The sequence below is a fragment of the Plecotus auritus genome (assembly GCF_963455305.1).
Source record: "Plecotus auritus genome assembly, chromosome: 6".
NCBI classification, from domain to species: Eukaryota; Metazoa; Chordata; class Mammalia; order Chiroptera; family Vespertilionidae; genus Plecotus; species Plecotus auritus.
In genome coordinates this window covers 142,745,982-142,766,409 of record NC_137773.1, presented here as the reverse complement: position 1 = coordinate 142,766,409, position 20,428 = coordinate 142,745,982, and the positions used below count along the sequence as shown (strand labels likewise).

Genomic DNA, 20,428 nt, shown 5'->3' with positions numbered 1-20,428 from the left:
CCTGACTGGGAATCAAACCTGCAATCTGGGCATGTGCTCTGACTGGGAATTGAACACATGACCCTTTGGTGCACGGGATGATGGCCAACCAACTGAGCCACACTGGCTGAGGCTCCAGCTGACATCTTGATGCCATCTCAAGAGACACTCAGAGACAAAACTTCTCAGCTAAGCAGTCTTCAAATTTCTTACCCACAGTCACTATGTGAAATAATAGGTGATTATTATTGTTTTTGGCACCAGATTTTGGGGTAATTTGTTATGCAGCAGTAGATAACTGATACACTCTGAGTACAAAATTATATATCAATGCAATTAACCATTCATTCCCTATTTTGAGGGACTCTGACTTGCTCATGACCCCCAGTGCCTAAACATGATATTTCATTCTGCATGGAAGTTTCCCCAATTGTGGTTTACTACTCTTGTCTTTCAGGAGTACCTGGGATATTTGTCTACAGTACAGATTGTCGGGGTCCACAATGATAATGTTAAGATGTTCTGAATAACATTGAGAGTGCTGCTTGAAATAGTTTCCCCAGTGTGAGGACCAAGGGTTCCAACCTGCTCCTAAGAGATGCTGGGTTTTCAGATGTGCTGGCCACCTTTCATCTGCCTCTCTAGGTCCATGCCCTACATTTTCCTCAATGCTTTGCACCCTGGATGCTGACTTGAATGGTCTGCTTCAACAGGCATCATTGCCCTCTGGTTTCTGGCCTGCTTCAGTCAATGGGACACATTCAAGAGACCAGAGGGAGAAGGAGAGAGGGACCTGGGACTCATTTTCCTACTTCTCTCCCTGTGGGGTCCCTATGTCCCTATGAGCTGGCTATCTCTTGGACCAAGGTCATTGCTCCTGTCAGACCATGTTCTTTACACAGCTCGCTCTCTCTCCAGGTGGTGGTGACTGCCCTCTCTCTTTGTCACTGTGACTAGCCCTGGGTTATGCCCAATCCTCGTGGCTTCTCTGCATCCTGTCCATGCCTTTGTAAAATAATCCCTTTATTAAACTCTTTTCAAATTATCTGATCTGAAGGTGTTTGTTTCCTGGTGGGAACCTGACACAATTCTGTATGTGCTCCATGCCTTACTGTGGATGGAATAAATCATATTTCCCTCATGTGACTGTAGTGGTCATAAGGTATTTGCTCCTCCAGAATCCATTTCCGTTCTCCCTGATTTTTGTTAGGAGATGGTCTCACCTCCCCAACATGTGGAGATGGGTATCCCACTCCCTGCTTCAGGGATGGGTGTGTGATGTTGGGAGAAACCCACTGGCTTTTTGTATTCCGCTGGAAATAGTAATTGGTTAGGTAGTAGTATATTATGTGACTTTGGCTGGTGTAATCAGGTTGAAGTTCTGGACATTGTCATGTGCTACCTGAAAAGACTTGCAGTTCTTGGTCTGGGGCCTCCTGGACTTCTATGCGGTGTCAGAGCTTCAGTAGAAGTGCAATGTGAGAAATTGGCTCCCTCCCTTCTCTGCTGACTGAAAGATGGTGTACCCTTGGGCAAATGACTTAGCAATTTTGAGTTTCACTTACCTCTTCTTAAAAAGGGGTATAAAAATTTTACAAGAGCCCCACTGGATTCTTAAATCCAGTGGAGAACTACACTGGAGAACTTCTAAGAATTTGGAAAAGATTTTATTAAAGCAGCTCTTTTAGATTTTATTCAGAGGCCTCTTCTTTCCTAGGATATGTCAATGGAGCAGGGAAGAGATTTAAGTGACAGCCTCCTGCTGTGCTTGGAAGTACACTTCCCTCCACTGAAGTCTTTGTTACCCAATTGTTCCATCCCAATTCACAGGCTTCTCAGTTCCCCAAGGGGACTGGCTTTGGGTGGCTCCATTCCAAGGGCTCACCTGAGGTGCCCAGGCATGTCTGAGTTACACCTCCCTCGAACCCACATAAATTATTACCAAAACCTGATTTCCCCATATTTTTAGTAGACAGGGATCTTTGAGAAGAGTGGGAGCTGGACCTGCAAGGTGTTCTGCCAGGCACCAGCTTGAATGGCTGGAGAGGGGAAGCTGGGTGCTGCCTTATAGGTGTTCTTCTGGTCTAACCTGTCTCCCAAAGATTGTGAGTCCTTACTGCAGAGATGCGCCAGCACCCTCTGCAAACAGTTATCTAGTTATGCCAGGCCTGGAACCCAATGAAGCAGGACAGGAGAAGTGAAGGACCTTGCTTGGCACAACTGCTCCTCAGGTGTCTGAAATACACCCCTGTTAGAGCTTCATTTCTTGGGGTTAAACATTGCTCTATTCAGATTTCCCTTTTAAAAATGCAAATGTTGCCCAGCTGATGTGGCTTAGTAGTTGAGAGTTAACCCATGAAACAGGAGATCATGGTTCGATTCCCAGTCAGGGCATATGCCTGGGTTGTAGGTTCGGTTCCCAGTAGGGGCATGCAGGAGGCAGCTGATCAATGATTCTTTCTCATCGCAGATGTTTCTATCCCTCTCTCCCTCCCGCTTCCTCTCTCTGAAATCAATAAATAAAAATGCAAATGTTGGAAATACAAGAGACCTTTTAGGATCTGAATTCTGCATCATTTCCTACTATTCTTTCCCATGAGGCGAGTGTCCCATCCTCAGTGGGTTACTTAGTGTTTTCAGAATGAGGCCAGGCCTGGTCATACCTCATCTATACCTTTCCTTTCCCTGGAACACCCTTCCACACTTTCTCCGCTGGCCGACTCCTATTGGACTTTTAAGACTCAGCTTAGTGGTTGCCTCCTTCTTTTCCCAGACTGAGTTAGGGACTCTTCTTTGTGTATCCATAGCCTCCTGGACCAAGTTGTGTTATTGCCCACATTGCTCTGACTGGTAACTGTTGGTTTACTTGTCTGCCTCCCTCACTAGATAGTGCATTTCTTTTAAATATATATATATATATATTTCAGAGAGGAAGGAAGATAGAAATATAAATGATGAGAGAGAATCATTGATCAGCTGCCTCCTGCATGCCCCACACTGGGGATTGAGCCTGCAACCTGGGCATATGCCCTGACCGGGAATCGAACTGTGATCTCCTGATCTGTAGGTTGACACTCAACCACGGAGCCACACCGGCTGGGCTAGATAGTGCATTCCTTGAGGCAGAACCCATGATGGGGTCATCCCCAGTGTCCCCCGCACCCAGGATCTGATATACAGTAGGTGCTCAGGGCATTAACCCTGATTGAATGGGTAAATGCCATTGTCCTAATTCTGGCTACTGCTATTGCTACTCTGGTGTCTTAGTTTGGGCTCCCCCACAAGCAGACCATGCACAAGGATCTGAGTATAAGTAGTTTATCGGGAAGGTGAAGAGAACACCAGTAGGGGAATGAGAAAGTGAGACCTGGAAGAGAAGTCAGCCAAAAAACAGTGTGTTCTCAAACTGATTATCCCTGTGGGAGACTGGATCTTAATCCCAGTGGAAACTCTGGGAATCAGTAAAATTGCATCTACCTAGGGGGTGAGAGAGCTGGGGTGTTTACCCCACTCTCATCAGTCTGACTAAGCGCTGCTCCTGGGGGAGCATTCAGAGCCTGGCAACTCAATCAGGCAAAGCAATGCAGGGGCTGGCAGCTGAGTCAGGCCATGTGTGCTCTAGTGGCGAGGGTGAGAGATATGGGTGGGACTGCAACAGCCTCCCAAATGGTCTCTCAACCTCCACTCTCCCCCTTCCAATCCTGACTACGTACTCCTTGAGGGCAGCAACTGTCTCATGCATCTTTATGTCCCCAGCATTCAGCAACGGGGGCCTGGCTCAGAGAAGAAGCTTGGTGGGTATTGAATGAATGCGTGAATACATAAGGAATTAAATGGAGTGGCTCTCAGGTTAACAACTTTCTTCCTCCTTGCAGGGGAGATGGAAGGGTCTTGAGGTCCCTGGGAACCGAGAGAACATAGGTGGGTGATAGGGCTAAGGCAGAGGGATGGAGGTGGGGAGTAATTGGGAAGAGGGCAGACTGCCCTATGGCTTTGAGACTGGCTGGCCAGGTGGCCATGAAGAAAGGCTCGTTTCATGTGTTTTATGGGGTGGGGAGGCTCCTGTGCTCATGCCTTGCTGCTGTGGGAATCAGTTTCCGCCCTGGGCCTGTGGGGTTGCGTGACTTTTGGAATGCTGGGCCCAGGGCGTGGAGGCAAGCAAACGCCATTAGCCCTATCAGTGATCTCCCAGTGCAGATATGGAAGTTTGAGGAGGCCCAGCCGGCTCTGCCTGACTGTAAAGAGAAGCGATTGAGGCGGGTCATGGGGAGGTGGCGGTGATTAAGGGGGGTTGAGTCCCTCAGACTTCCTGTCCAGCAGGTAGTGGCGACTTGGGGAATGAGAGGATGGGATATTAGTCATAGTGTAAACCCTCCCTGAGCTCATAAAACCTGGGCCGAGAGTTGGCTTGGGAGCCTCCCCTAGCTCCAGGGAGAAAAGTTGACTCCCTGGGGTGGAACTGTAGAGTCCTGGGCTTATCTTCCTAGTCTCAGACTGAAGTGTGGGCTTTAGTCTTGGGTGTACCTGCCCTGAGGCCCGACACAAGGAGGCAGGTGGAGACAATAGCTATAATAATAGTGATAACTCAGTGGCCCCACGGTTTCTAGTTTACAGTGTTTGCAAAGCACTTTCTCCTCATTAGCTCATTTGATCCTCCAATCAGCCTTGCTAAAACGTAAAATTTAATGTAAAATGACTGTCACCTACATTTTACTGATGAGAAAACTGAGGCCTCAAGATTTCAGGCCTGAAGAAAATGGGGGTTGAAAGGAAGCATACTCAGGGAATCAGACCAGGGTGCTGAATTTCGACCGTGGCAAGCAGTTTTGGGCTCTGGCTGAGGTGTGGGTTCACCAGTTGGGGTGAGGAGAGAGGTCTACTGGGCTGGAAACGGGAGGCAGGAGCCTGCAGGAAGAGGAATCTAAGAGTGAAAGGACTCTGACCCTGGGCCCCACCTCCGTCTGGGCCACTGCTTCCCGATAATAAAACTCTTGCTCTAAAAGGAGAGATAGGAATTCAGGGGAGTTTTCTGTTGAGTTACAGGAGAAAATAAAGTCTTTGGGAGTCAGAGCAAGACATACCTCTGGAATGGGGTGTGTCGGTGTGTGTAGAGACTGCACTGAAACACCCATTTAGGCAGGTCTCTAACCCCCAGTTCTTAGAGGAGATAGTGAAATGGAAAGAATACTACTCATCTCAGATGGTCAGTGTGTAGGAGAAATGAGTTGACATATGTCCTTGCCCATGGGAGGCTCTTAAGAGCTGGTAGTTGAATGGAATCCTACTCCTCCAACAGTCTCTAGGATGTAGAAACCACTAAATATTTAGGGAACCAATGGATAAAAAGAAGACCTTGGTGGGAAAACGGAGCCACGTTTTGGAATATTTTTCGGTCGTTACTTCGCCATCCTGTGGCTGACCTTCTTTCATCACTCCTACCATCTATCTAACAGCCAATCAGACACCTCACCTGGATGTCCAACAGGTTCCCACCCTTGCTCTGCCTAAAGCAGAACTTGCTATCCTGTCTCACACATGACCAAACCTCAGGAATGAGCATGTCCCTGTCCTGTCCTGTTGCCCAGTCAAACCTCAAGGATCACCCTGCAGTGATGCTCTCTCCCACCCCCACGTTAAGCAGACCTTGGACTGTTTCCCAAATCTATCTGCTCCTCTGACTCCACTGCCAGCACCCTCCCCTGGTTCATGCTGCCATCACCGCTTGTCCCAAAGACTGTCATAGCCTCCCAGTCTTCCCGCCTCTCGTCAAGTCCTATCTCCTTCCTGGCTGGCAGAGGGATCGCTAGAGTAAATGTATCAGATTTGCTACATCCTGCTGAAATCTTCCATGCTCTCCACTCCCCCTCGGATAAAGTCCAAACCTCTTTGTGCGTTAGTATAGGCTCCCACCCTAATCTGATTCCACTCACTGTTCCAGCCCTCTGCCTTCCCCCAACACCCTTCTGTTCCAGTTACACCAAAATACTAATCCTTCCTAACATGCCATGTGCCTTTGCACGCGAGTCCTTGCCTAGACAATCCTGTCTGCCTGGACAACCCTTATAAATCTCTCAGTCCATCTCAAATGTCACTTCCTCTGTGAAGCCTTCCCTCACCCCTCCCACAGCTGCAAACACCAGAGCTCTCAGATTAGATGGGAAACTTAAGAGAACCTATTTTGATGTCGGATTTCACGTGCATGTTTTGATTGGAAAATCATGGCTATCTTATTTAGCCCTGACACATGCAGTTCTTTGTCCTCACATTTATCATAGCAAGAAGGCAATAATTAGTTCACATTTGCTGAGTCAAAGGGCCGTGCGCTTTCATCATCTCATTTTTCCTCACCATATGAGGTAGGTATGATCTTTCCCAATTATAAAAGATAAAACAGAGAACATTAAAAATAAAAGAGGAAATTGAAACCCAGAAAGGATAAATGGCTTTGCCCAAGGTTATACAGCCAAGACATGGCAAGGTTGGTGCTTTGAACCCACCTGCCTGCCTCCAGCCCTTCCACTTCCTTCCACTTGTCAGGTGGTGTTGGCATTGTCAGATTACATGCCCATCTCCTCTAGGAGAGTGTGAGCCTCTTGATGGTGAGAGTATCCCGAGTCGGGGACAAAGAATGTCAGTGAACATTTGCTGACTTTGAGCTCAAATCTCTTCCTCCTTTCCTCTCCCAGGCTGAGCGCTGGTGATTCCCTATGGAGGCTCTCTCCGGGGCCCCATTTTGGCCAGATTTCCTGTGTCTCAATGTTTGATTATTAGCTGTGTGATGTTGGGCAAGTAACTTCTTTCCCTATAGGACACTAGGTCCTGTGTTTCTCAGATTGGGGTACATGGCACTATCTTAGGGGTACTTGAAGCCATAGAAAATTTGAGAAAAACTAATTTTTTTTCCTTCCTGAAGTTTTGGGGTAGGTAGAAATAAATTAAGTAATTTCTAAGTGATAGTTTAAACAATTTAAATTTTAAAAATATATATTTTTGTGAATAAACTACAAAGCTTGCATTATCCTTTAGGATAAAACATGTGTGGGCTGTTTTGGGCTACCCTCTTTAGCTCTCCAGGGAATGTGATGGAAATATGTGGGAAGCACCCAATCAGACTGTGCCAGTTCCCAGGTACCAGGGCCACCCTGGCTAGGGGGCCTAAGGAGATGTTGGATGCTCTCCTTCTTGTCCTGGTCCCCTAGGCCTGCTGCTACAGCTAGTTGAAACAGTGGGAAGAACTCTGGCTTTGGAGCTAGACAGACCTGAGTTTGAATCACAGAGTGGATAGTTACCATTCAGTGACCTGAGAATTAAGATTCTCTGTTTCCTTTGCAAGTGTATGGGCTTCCCGTTACCATCTACCTACGCTGCCCCGCAGGTTCACCCTTCCTCCACCCTTCTCTACCCGGCTTGGTGCCCCCATAGGCTGAATCCTATGGATCCTGTCCATGGGCTCTTTTGTTCTGGTTTCCCATAGGATTTGGCCAAGGAGAGATCAGTTGGGAGGATGGGAGGAGAAAGGATGGGATGTCTATCCCCTCCTATTCTCTGCTGTCTGGAGGATGGCAGTGATGGTGTTCAGGCCGCAGCCCCTCTTCTATGGCTCAGCTCTTCATTTTCCCTCAGCGTTAGGGCTAGGAAAGGTTTTCTGCTGTGGCTAGTCTTGGGGTGTCTCACCATCCTTTATTGGTTTCCCTTGACGCCCCCCTCCCCTGCTTTGTGAATAGTCTCTGCACTACATGCTCTCCAATGGTCCCTTTTGAGTGAGTCAGTTATTTCCTATGGGACCCTAACCCATAAACAACCTCCCTGGGTTTTGGAAGGATTAAATGACTGCTAAGTAGAGCTTGTACTTGGTGTTTGAGAGAATAATGACTATCATTGGGGACTGAGTGGGGAGACCAGAGAGGGCAGAGGCAGCCCTGGCTAGAATCTTCCCCGAAGGAGGCAGCTCCTTCACCAACAGCGGTCCCCACCCCAGAGCCCTGGGAGGCCTGGCTGGGGATATGCTTTTTTTAGGGCACAGTTCCTGTGGCTGTGGCAGCAGCGGCAGCATCACTGATAACACGCTGGGCTCCTCAGAGGCCCTCCTGGCTGCATCTCATCTGGCAGGCTCCGGAGGCCAGGGAGCCCCAGTGCCTGGCTGCCAGGGCGCTGACTCAGCACAACGCCCCTCTCTCAGCAGCTTGGCTTGGGTGGGAACCAACCAGCCATCTGATGGCCCCTCCCCTCCCCTTGGAGGCGTTGCCCCCTCTGGCTGGAGCAGCCCCAGGCCCTAATGAGTGCTGGCTTTTGTCCTGTCCAGGCCCAGGCCTGTGGAGGGGAGAACGCTCTCAGGCAACAGAGAACACAGGCTTCTGATGGTCAGCCAGAGAACTCTGTCTCTCTTCCAGCCTCCCCTAGAGACTCCTGGGGTGTCAGAGCTGGAAGGGCAGAACAGAGCCTCTGACTGTGTAGAAAGGGAAACTGAGGCCCAGAGAAAGCAAATTCCCAAGGGCCACAGCAAATCACTGTCAGAACCCAGGTCAACACTAGACAATTCCCCACAGGCTGGAGTCTCATGGTTTCTTCTCGGATTGAGGACAATGATCACCCATGTTCCAGGTCAGGACAAGCACCTAGCAATTTGTGTCAGGTTGGAGGTACTTGTCTTTAGAAGATTTTCATTGTTTAGGGGCCCTGGGCATGTCACCTATGTATGACCTCTCATCTTTACAACTCTACAAAGTAGGAGCTGGATTTTCCACAAACTAGATGAAGAGGCTAAAGCTCAGAGACAGGAAGCAACTTGCCTGAGGTCACACAGCTAGCACGTGGCAGAGCCAAAATTCAAACTGAATTGCCATAAGCCTGTGCCCTGATTACCAGGCAACACATCTTAGGTTCTTTCAGAGACAGCAGTGCATAGGAGAAAAGGGCCCTAAATGGATGGGTCTCAGGAAGCCCCAGGCCTAGCCTAAGCTCATGCATCTACCTTTCTTTTGTGGAACCTTGGGTTAGCTCCTTTCCCTCAACAAGCGTCACTTCTTTTTCTGAATCATGGTGATCATGCTTGCTCTGCTTCCTTCATGTGATATTCTATGAGACATGTAGAGTATGTCTCCTCCCCATTTTACAAATAGGGAAATTGAGACTCATTCCTTTATTCATGATGAATGAATTAGATGTCGTTTGCTGGGGGACTTCTAAAGGCCAGGTACTATGTCCCCAAAGAGAAAGGTGACTTGCTCAAGGCCACATACCTATAAAGTGGCAGGGCTAAGACTCAAACTGACAGTGGATGCTCTCAAATACACTTCATGGCCCCTGGTGTTGTGGAGAAGTGGCCAGAGAATCCAACAGTTTTCCAACGCTTGCAGAAAACCACTTGGATCCTCTGTGAGCCCAGCCCATGGCACTGAATAGATCCCAGGAATGGCACTCTCCTGGGAAGTTTTGGCCTGGAACATATTTACAAAACTCCAGAGGGGATGGAAATATCCCAACCTACTCCCTACAGACTCAAATTAGCAATTTTCTTATTCTTCATAACCCCTCTGGAAATGCAAACTATGTAATATTGGTCTAAAATTAGGAGCATAAGTCACAAGAGAAAAGTCCCACTACTTTTTGGAGAAAATGTTTTCTTAGCCTCATCCCTGCATTTGTTCTAAATTAGAACACAAAAGTTGTCTATCAAATAATTACTTTCTCCTAATACATATTGATTGGGGGCAAAATACTTTTAAGAGAACATATTTTTACTGGACTGCCAAAAACTGAAATCCAATCCCTTTTCCTGATGTGAATCTACAGGATATTCAGGTGAAGGTCCAGAAGTCTTGAGTAGGAAGAACCTGTTCCATAGGCCCAGGATGCCTTCTTAAATGAAGGACACTTTAATAATAACAATGGCAATAATGTTCTCTGTGGCCATACCGACCGACTGGTTAAGATGTGCCAAGAAACTGAAGTGTTTTACAGCCACTATTATATTTAATCCTCATGATAATCCTGTAAGGTGGGTACTGTTATCCCATTTTACATATGAGGGCAATGAAGGCCTAAAGAGGTTAAGAGATTGACCAAGAGCCATATGGTTATAGAATGAGTAGGTGGTACAGTTAGAATTTTAACCCAAATAAGTCTAAATCTAAAGCCCACCTTAGGATATTATCTCCCATACAGTTGTACCTACTATGTGCCAGACATAATCCTAAATAATTTACATAATAATCTCTTGATTGTCACAATAATCCCTCCCAGAACTTCGTTCCATTCTTTTCTTTACTCTTCAGTGCAATTACTCATACTAGCTTCAAACCTGTCACACACTTCGAGATTTTCTTGTTAAACTGCCAATCCCCCCGGTGGCAATGTGAGTGATGAGAAGAGTATGTGTCATACAGCACCTTTGCATAAGTTAATCCTAGTAGACTCCTAGGACCTTGGGCATATGCTACTTAACTTCTTTGTTCCTCAGGGTTCTCATCTGTCACTTGAGTTGATTGGCTCCTTTGAGCTCTGATTTTCTAGAATTCTATGATAACTGGAGGAACTGTCTGGAAATGGGTGTAGGATGGGCAAGTTTTGATATATGGCGGTAGAAATGACCTTGCCATGAATGCAGAACTTTGCAAGTTAGGGGGATGTGAGGCCTCACTCCTAGGAGCAGCTGGGATGGACAGCAAGCGGGGGAGGGAACCAGGGTTCTTCAGCCAGCCAAAAGATTGTAACCTGATTGAAGAGAATAAGGTGAGTCACAGTCCCCAGGGTGCAGGAACAAACATGTGGTATGTGTGACCCCAGGAGCAGAGCTAGGCCTACAAGATGGAAATCAAGGGGTCAAGAAGGGAGAGAGCTTCCTGTCCCTCAGGTACTTGTTCAGGGGCTGGACAACCATTGGAAGCAGTGTAGAGGGGATTTGACTTTTAGAGAGCTGACTTTCCAAAATGCAAGTTTGATCCTGTCCCTCTTCTGGCTGGTAACATCCACCAGAACTCAAGTGCCTATGATACCATCCAAGGTAGCTCCTTACCATGGAGAAAGAGCCTCAGCACAATCTGTTGCTGACTTGGTTACATCACTTCTCACCCCTAAGCTATTGCAGCCATACATAACTTCTTGTGGTTTTTTGAACCCATTATGTACTGTTAAGACTTCTGTGTCTACCCACATCCTCTGATTCCCTTTTCACATCTACAGGCATTTTTATCACTTGGCTTGAGTTGTAATTATGTGTCTGACTTCATCAACAGACTGTGATACCCTTGAGGACAGGGCCTAGTTACTCATCTTCATATGGTGGCAGACTTGACTGGAGTATGAACCGAGTTTATATTTGATGAATGAAGTGGGATTAGATGACATCGGATGGTCTTTTAAACTATTAAGATCCTGCTATTTTATTTCATTTGAATAAGAATTAACTGGAAGGCCTAACATGTACAATCACATGGTGAGTTTTGGGATACACAGACAACAGTGATAATAATGCAAACAGAGACAACAGGAGCCAGGGCCAAGAACCAGGGTGAGGTAAGAGAAAAATAGGTAGGTGGCTACCTCGTGAAGCACAGGCATCTTGGTCCCTTTGTCTCATAGCCACAAACTCTTCCAGTGAGTGTGGGAAAAGAGGAGCAAAGAGAAAGCAATGGGGATGTTCCTGCTGGAAATGAACTTTGGTTCTTTCTCTTGGGCTTTAGAACAGAAATTGGCTTTCTTTAGGGGTCCCCATGCCAACCCCTGCTCTCCAGTAGGTATTTCCAAGGGAATAGGTATCTGGGGACCAATTTCCAACTCCTCTCATCCTGACTTGCTTTATCAGCACCAAACAGTAGTAGATGTCAACCAAGTCAAGGCCTGCCCACAAAAAGGATCTGCCTTTGATAGCCTTAAGGGGCCTGAGAAAAAGTTATTCAGTAGCAACTACCACAGAAGCTAATTTTCTCCCCACCCTCTTTTCCTCAGTGCAATTGATGTAGCTGTCCCTCTGATTTCTGCCTCCAAGCTTATAATTGAGAATTTGCTATGTGACACCACCTAATGCTTCCTGATTCTCTTGAGTTCTTATTGAAAAAGCCTCAGTCCTCTTATTCCTCATCTAAATTTTAAAAAAGAAGACAGAAACTCAGGTCAGGCATTTTTGACTGTGGCTAGAGAAACAGGGTGGGCAGATATAGTTTCTTCCATATGTACCTTTGCTCTTCCTGCGCTGCAAGCACAGCATGGAGATGAGAGAGGAGCAGGTCATATGCCAGGGCAGTGCTGGGGTAGGGCTCTCATGGGTGCCTTGAAACTTCTTTTTTTTTTTTTTTTTTTTTACTCTTGACCAAAGTTAGTTTCCTTCTTTATTAACACAAACCTGAAAATGTGTTTGTGTCCGGAGAAAGTACTATGAATAACTGATGATATAGTTGTTGATTAACTTGTGAATCATCCTGGGGGAAAGGGAGACGGAGAAAGCAGGAGCTTTGGAGGCTGTATATGATTTGTCATAAAATATTTAGCAAATGATCGTCCAAACCACAGGGAAAAAGTCAGAGGAGATGGGAATTTTAAAGCTGCCAGAATTTAAAAGCTATTTAATGCTTATCATCGGTGCCAAAGAGCTGAGAGCATCCCCTTCCCTCCCCACATTGGCAGCCACAGCTCCTAGAATGTGAAAAGGGCTTGGATGGGCTGTGAAGTGCTGGTGGGAACTGAGAGCAGGCAGCGCGCTGAAAGACTTTTTGTTTGGTAAATCTTGTAAACAAGGGATCTCCTCTGAGGTGGAATCCTCACCTTGTCTACTGCCTGCCCGTTCTTTCTTTCTCAAGCTCTCCTGGATGATGAACTCTCCACGTGGAACAACAGTGAAGCCTCTAGTCAGTGGATATTTCAAAATATCCTGATGCTTGGCATCAATGAAGGAAAGAAAAAATAGCCATATGATGAACTGAATTTGTCACACTTTTCCTCAATGTTTTGGTGTCACTTACACAATGGCTTCAGTCGCTGGTCCCAATATGACGTGGTTACATCTATTCTAAAGGTTGGAGCTCGGGTGTTGTCTCTCCTAAAGGGTTAGGGAACCTACATTTTTAGGGCCGGGGTAAGGACTCACTTCTGTAACCTGACTCTTTGGAGGTCTGTTTATTTTGGGGTAAAGGATGAAAAGGTGTTTCCTGATATTTTGGCTTGAAAGCTTCAAATGTCAAGTGATGTTCTCCTGAGTATTAATACCATAAGGAAAGATAAAGTAAGGGAGAAGTAGCAGGGAAATCATTTAGGTCAGTGAAAACAATCATCCTGGCAAAGAGACCTCCGGAGAGTATTGTGAGTTCATTGGTAAGCAATGCTCTTAAATGTGGTGGCTTCAATCAAAGAATCTATTAATTGTGCCAAGAAGGTCTCTGCTTTTAGGGAACATATAACCTGCTTGCTGGGGACGTATGCATTACCTCAATGATATGGATAATTAACCTTTGAGGTCAGAAAAGAAATCCCTGGGCAAGGTGGTCCCAAAGAAGATGATAGGAATAACTCTAGCAAAATTACTCTACATACATTACATACATACTACACAACATGGTTCTTCTCCCTCATTCATGTTTTGTTTTGGTTTCTTCTTCATCTTGTTCCTGCTGTCTTGCTTTCTTAGAATGTTTTCTCTTCCACTCTCTACCTATCGCAAATCCAACACATCCTTTGAGGCCCTCTTCAATGAATTTAGTTACTCTTGACTATTCCAATCTTCATTAATCTTCACTTCCTTTGAACTCTTATAGTTCTTTGTTCATTCATTCATTTGGCACAGGATTACACTGTGCATTATAATCTGTTTTTTTGATGAAAGATTAATCTTTTCTCCTGAACTCAATTGTAAGTTCTTTTTGGCAGGTGCCAAATTTTAAAACACTTCTGTGTTACTCACAGTTTCTAATAGTTCATAACTTGCCACTGGGTATTTGTGTACACCTTGATATCCTGTTAGTGGGCTGCTTTTGGTGAATGAAAATCTTGGTTGGGATTGTGGAAGATTGGATTCTTGATAGGCCTAGGGATGTGCTTCAAATGAGCACATCCAGGTTAAGAAACATGCTCCGAGAAGTTTTTGGTCCTGAAGTTCCCTTTCCCTTCTTAGTTGTGATTGTTAAAACAGATGGGGGTTCAGAAAAGTTGTAAGTTGAGTAAATAATTAATTTACCAAGAGTGAAAGCTGATCAGAAGAAGTTCTATTCACATTTCAAAAAAATGTGTAAGAAAGAAGAAAGAAAAACAAAGGAAAGAAGGAAGGCAGGCATACAAGGAGGGATACAGACATAGAGAAAGGGAGGGAGGAAAGAGTGAAATTGAGAAGAAAATAAAAGGAAAAAGCCTGGATTGGAGAACACATCAGACTTAGTCTTCAAATACATCCACCAATTTCATAATGTGGTCATTTTTAATATTAAAAGTAAATTGTAAATGTATCTTTATAAACAATATGCATAAAATAGATCTATTATTCTAAACCCTTTCTTTTTAAAATGCTTTTTCACAGTAAATTTTTTAGGTGTCAGATCTTCTCTCAATAGTGCAATTGGAAGAAGGAAAACGTTGTCAGTGAATTAGGACTTCTCTGCTAATACAAGTCCTTGTATATTTCCTGTAGGAGTGGGTGAAGACTCATGTCTGTCTCTGTTTTCTTTATTACTTGCAATAGCTGCACATGTTCTGTTACAATTTGTCTGAGGTCTGTCATTTTCTGGAGCAGCTTGGCAAAGAGCTGAGAGGACTCGGGGTGGTTCATCTTGAGCTGGAGCTCCAAGGCTTGCAGCAAGTTGTCTTGTATGTCCTCAATGGGCTTCACATTCAGCAAACCTGGGCGGTCTGGGGGAGCAGAAGAACAGGAGGTTCAGTTACAAAATTCTCTGGCCCCACATTAGAAGCATATTCAGCCAAACTACTCACCCATCTTTTTCTTGGTTTGATTTGCTTTGGTTTTAAAATAAGGTTGGAAGAGAGAGTAAGTAATAGCAAGCAAGAACTGCATACAGGAGGATGGAATGAATCAGAGCCCTTTCCAGGGGCATTCTTTTCCTGGCCAGGACTTAATCTGTGTAATCAGTTGACATAACATGGTAAAAAGGCAATCTCCTCCTCAGACTGAGGACTCTTCTGCCAGTATGCTTCTACTCACTCAGAAATCTCATTTATGACTTCTGTTTCTTCTCGATGAGTCTATGTTTTATAACCTGTACTTACTTTTTCACCACAGCTTTAAATATGCTTCTAAAACAAGCTTTGACTTTTCTTTTGCTTAATATCCCATATATATTTTCAGAGACAAGACATAGTTTTTACAGTTTGTAAAGACAGACAGCCCCCACCCTTACCCTGAGATTTTAACATAGGTTTCTTCTAGGTGGTTGCAGGTAAGTTTCACTTTCTTCTTTATACTTCCCTTCTTTGAATTTTTTTTTTTTTTTTTTTTTTTAAATCTATTTTATTGATATTTCACAGAGAGGAAGGGAGAGGGATAGAGAGTTAGAAACATCGATGAGAGAGAAACATCGATCAGCTGCCTCCTGCACACCTCCCACTGGGGATGTGCCCGCAACCAAGGTACATGCCCTTGACCGGAATCGAACCCGGGACCCTTCAGTCCGCAGGCCGACGCTCTATCCACTGAGCCAAACCGGTTTCGGCCCTTCTTTGAATTTTTAAAAAAATTTTTCCTTCTTTGAATCTTTAAATGATGAGCTCAAATTACTTTTACATTTTTATGTTTTTCTTCATGCAGATCTTCTTAGATGTATCCTTAAATGCTTCTTTACTTTTACTCCTTACTTTATAATAGTCTATACTTCTTTTTGTTTTATTTTCTAATATACTCCTGCTGATGCATAGAAAAAGGATTAATTTTAGTATATAGAATCTACTTCAATTTCCTGAACTCTTGTCAATTCAAATAGTTTTCATCCTGGATTTTATTTTATTTTTTTTCTACTTTGGTTAGACTATTACCTCTATAAACAATGGCGGTTTTCTTTCTTTCTTCTTTTCCAGTGTTTACATTTCTTATTTCTTTTTCTTGCCATAGTGCATTGGCTAATACCTCTAATATGCGATTAAATATTAGCAGTGGTAGGAAGCATTCTTGCTTCATTCTTAACCTTGAAGAAAATGTTTCTAATGGTTTACCACAAGTATGATATTTACTATAGAGATTATATTGGATATGTTTTAGTCCTGGCTTTCCAAGAGTTTTAAAGTTTTATTTTTGTTGTAGTTGGAAATGTTGTTGCATTCATCAAATGTTTTTAAATTTTTCATTCTAAAGAAATTACCATATGGTTTTATCTTAATCAAGTATCATGAATTATATCAATAGATTTCCTTATATCTTTTTATTCATTTACTAATAATATATTTAGGGTTTAAAAATTTGTAAGTGAGATCAGTTCAGAGTCTTCTTTTTTTGTGCCATCCTTTGCCTATTTTGGTAATAAATGTTAACTGGTCTTACAGACTGAGTTGATAAGTTTTTTTTCCCTGTTTCTATGCAGTAATGATCTGTTCCTTGATGGTTTCTTGGAATTCATTGGCAGAACTGTCTGAGCCTGGTGGGAAATCTTTGACTACCTTCAATTTTTCTTCTATAGATTTTTAGTCTCCTTAGGCTTTGTCTCACTTATAAGTGACATTTTAGTAATTTATAGTAGAATAAAGTTGTACATGATATTCTCTTAAAATCTAAAATCTCTTATTTTTATTTAACGGAATGCTTTTTATTTGTGTATTCTCTTGTTTAAAAATCTGTTTAGCCAACAGCTTATCTTTTTTCCTTTTTAAAAAACCCAGATTTTGGTTTTATTAATCAACTCTGCTTTTTGAAATGGTATTTTGTTTTCAATTTAACTAGTTCATGCTTTTAACTTTCTTTAGCTTTATTCTCTCTCTCTCTCTCTCTCTCTCTCTCTCTCTCTCTCTCTCGCTCTCGCTCTCGCTCTCGCTCTCGCTCTCGCTCTCAGCTAGTGTGTGAAAGCTTCAGGGTTTGGAAGGGAGAGCTGGGCCCTTCAAACATGGGGAAAAATGCCTTTCAGCGATTTTCTCCCTTTGCTATCAATGACCAGGGCACAGGCAGCACATGATCACTTCTGAATGTAGCAGTTTAGTTTCTTGAATTAAATGACTAATTCACTTAGTTTTAGTATTCTTGATTTTTGGCAGATGCATTTATTTTTTATTATTATTTATTTTTAATTTTATTTTTAAATATATTTTATTGATTTTTTTACAGAGAGGAAGGGAAGGGAGAGGGATAGAGAGTTAGAAACATCGATGAGAGAGAAACATCGATCAGCTGCCTCCTGCACACCTCCTACTGGGGATGTGCCCGCAACCAAGGTACATGCCCTTGACCGAATCGAACCTGGGACCTTTCAGTCCGCAGGCCGACGCTCTATCCACTGAGCCAAACCGGTTAGGGCTTGGCAGATGCATTTAAAGCTCTAAAATTTCCTCTGAGTTTTACTTTGGTCTCACTCCATAGGCTTTGTTCAGTAGTCTTTTCACAGTTCTTTTCCAAATAGTCTATTTTACTATTCTCATTTCACTTTTAACCTAAGAGTTATATAAAAGCATGATTTAGCCCTAGTCAGTTTGGCTCAGTGGATAGGGTGTCGGCCTGTGGACTGAAGGGTTGGGGGTTTAATTCCAGTCAAGGGCATGTCCCTCGGTTGCAGGCTCCATCCCTGGCCCCTGGTCTAGACTCGTGTAGGAGGCAACCAATCGATGTGTTTCTCTCACATTAATATTTCTCTCTGTCTTTCTCTCTTTCTTACACTCTCTCTAAAAATCAATGAAAAAATATCCTCGGGTGAGGATTGAAAATAAATAAATAAATAAATAAATAAATAAATAAATAAATAAATAAATAAAAGTATGATTTTAAATTTTCAAATAGAAAGTTTGGGTGTTCGTTTTTTAATTTCTAAATTTTATTTTCTATGTTTGTTGCCTTATGGTTAAAATATAAGGTTTCCCCATTAAAGCTTACCAGAGGTTGCAGAGTTTATGTACAACATTCAGGACACTTACTTGATACCTTGCACTGATTCCAAATTTTAGCTCTTGAAGGCTATTCACCCTCTTTTTCTAATTTAACTCCTTTCCCCTTCACTGTAAATTAAAGCACTATATAAGAATTTTTACTTACCTTTTAATATCTTTCATCCTCTAGCCTCAGTTTCTGAAATTATCCCTTTGCTCCAACCATATTAAGCTATTTCCATACCAAGTCCCTCAAACTTCCTATGTTCTGTCATGACTCTGCTCAGTCAGATTCTGCTCCTCCTGTCTGCAACAATCTTCCCTTCTCTTCACCCATCTCATCGACTTCAACCTATTCTTCAAAATATAGCCTGTGTCATTATGTCCTGGTAGCCTTCCTTAGCAATATCACTTCCTTTTCCCTGTTTTTCCAATTCCTTTTCTCTAGACCTTGTAGCACCCTATAAACACTTCAATGTTTATTATATTAGTAGATTACATTTGTTGAGTGGTTATCATTTTCCAAAGATTGTGCTAAGGGCTTTATACACAATATGTCATTTAATCTTCATAATAACCCCATAAGGTCAATGTTTTATGGAGGGGAAAACAAAGCTTTAGAGAAAGGAGTTAAATCTTGCCCAAGATTTGCCACATGCTAGTAAATGGCAGAGCTGACATTTGAATTCCAAATGCTATGCAGTATTCAACTTTTATGACCTTGTATTATAAGTACTGATTTTCTTGTTTATCTTCCCTACTAGGCCATGAGATATCAGAAGGTAGAGACTATGTCCTGATCATCTCTGATCAGGTGGAAATATAGGAAACATTCAGTTGGTTGAGTTAATGAATTAGGTTTTTGGGCTGAGTTCTGAATTGAAAAGTACAATTCTTCTGGTTGGTGAATAAGCCTAAAGGCAGGATCACTACACAATGAAGTAACCACCTGTAAACAGTGTTTTCCTGTATCAAATAAACGACGGTAGCCTTTATCCACTGAGGTGAGGCACAGGAGAGCAAAGTTAGAATGGTTTCAGGGTAGGATTTTTGGAACTGTAAACATTCTCTGAAATTTTCTTTTTTTAATTACAGAAGGAAAGTTACCTTTGGTTTGATTCTTTGCCACCCCCTCCCTCCGACTTCTCTAACATGTCCCATTGACTGGACTAAGTATATGTTTTTCTTTATATTTCAGCATTTAATTTTGGAACCATCAGAAAATTTAATTCAGAGAATTAAACAAAATAATTTAGTCCTGGCCTAGAGAATCATTCCCCTGGAGGAGTGGTGCCTTTCTCACAGCTGCTGTGCAATAATAAACACCTCTCTGACACTTCAAGGAAAACCAGATCCTGGATTGGTGCCTTTGGTTTAATGACTGCTGATCCTCCCCCTGAACAAATGTTCCAGATTTCAAAGGTCTGTGGCAGCGTAAATGTATGTGCATCAGAAGTGGCAGTATTTTGTGTCAAGACAGGTGTTAAATGTGGCTCCTCCATGGGCTGGGACTGCACACAGGGGTACTGGCTTCTTAGAACATTTTCTCCTTCCTCTTGAGCAGCAACTTCTGCTGAAATTATATTAATCTAGTAGGTTTCATTTATCATGACAGTTCAAACACCCAAACCCTAAAATGCAGCTGATCACGTTTGCTGGAAACACTTGGCTTTAGTGCAATATAATGGAACAGGCCCCTCTAGGAGTGAAGAAGGATCTGGTTTGAATTTTCAAACCCCTCTTTGGCAAGTTATTTTTTATGATGTGATAGATGAAATTTGGCTGGAGGGCTGAAATTTTGTGGCCACTGATTTATATTTTCTCCAGTGACAAGTTAGATCATTTACAGATCTGTCTCACTGTCCTACTGAGCCTCAGTCAAGGCAAAATGGAGTGCAGTTGAGTGCAAAAAGTAGTATATTCTATTTTCTAGATCTTTCACTAACCCGCTCTGTGACCTTGGGCAAACTAAGCTCACTGGGCTTCTTCTCTGTAAATGAAAAGGATTAGACTAAATAGATGATCTCTAAAAGCCTAATTCAAAAGTTTTAAGCTTTATTCTTACTTATAATTCCCTTTATATAGTTCACATAATTAAACTGGGGAAGTACACTCAAAATCTAATTAGAAAAGGATATTAACGAGCTTACACATTAAACTTAGAATACTTGGCTTATTTAAAAAGCAAAAGAAGCTTCCTTTGGTCTTAATCAATCCCTAGGGTCAAGGGCAAAAGGGGTTGCTCTCCACCCCTGACTCGATAATCAGCTACTAGGCTGTCCCTGGTCCCCCTCCTATCTTTCTCTCTCTCTTTCCTTCTACTCACACTCAAACCCTTACTAAGCTAAGGGAGGTATCACAAACGTGCCATAGAAATCTAAACACCTGGAGCAGTCCTGGGTCCTTCCCTTTCCGCTCCACTTCCCACCGGCCCAGAGTTTGCTAAGATTGTTCT

At 43.3% G+C, this 20,428-nt stretch overlaps 1 protein-coding gene across 3 annotated transcripts in view; it reads right to left on the bottom strand.

Annotated features, from left to right (window-relative positions):
* Positions 1-12,278: 12,278 nt before the first annotated feature.
* Positions 12,279-20,428, bottom strand: part of PPARG (peroxisome proliferator activated receptor gamma) — a gene marked incomplete at its 5' end in the record, with an annotated part of 150,153 nt that continues 142,003 nt past the window's right edge. For all 3 annotated transcript variants that reach the window (XM_080675107.1, XM_080675106.1, XM_080675108.1), the window contains one exon: positions 12,279-14,808. In XM_080675107.1, coding sequence (XP_080531233.1) covers positions 14,561-14,808 — 248 coding nt within the window. In that variant the 3' untranslated portion in view covers positions 12,279-14,560. The remainder of the gene's footprint in view (positions 14,809-20,428) is intronic.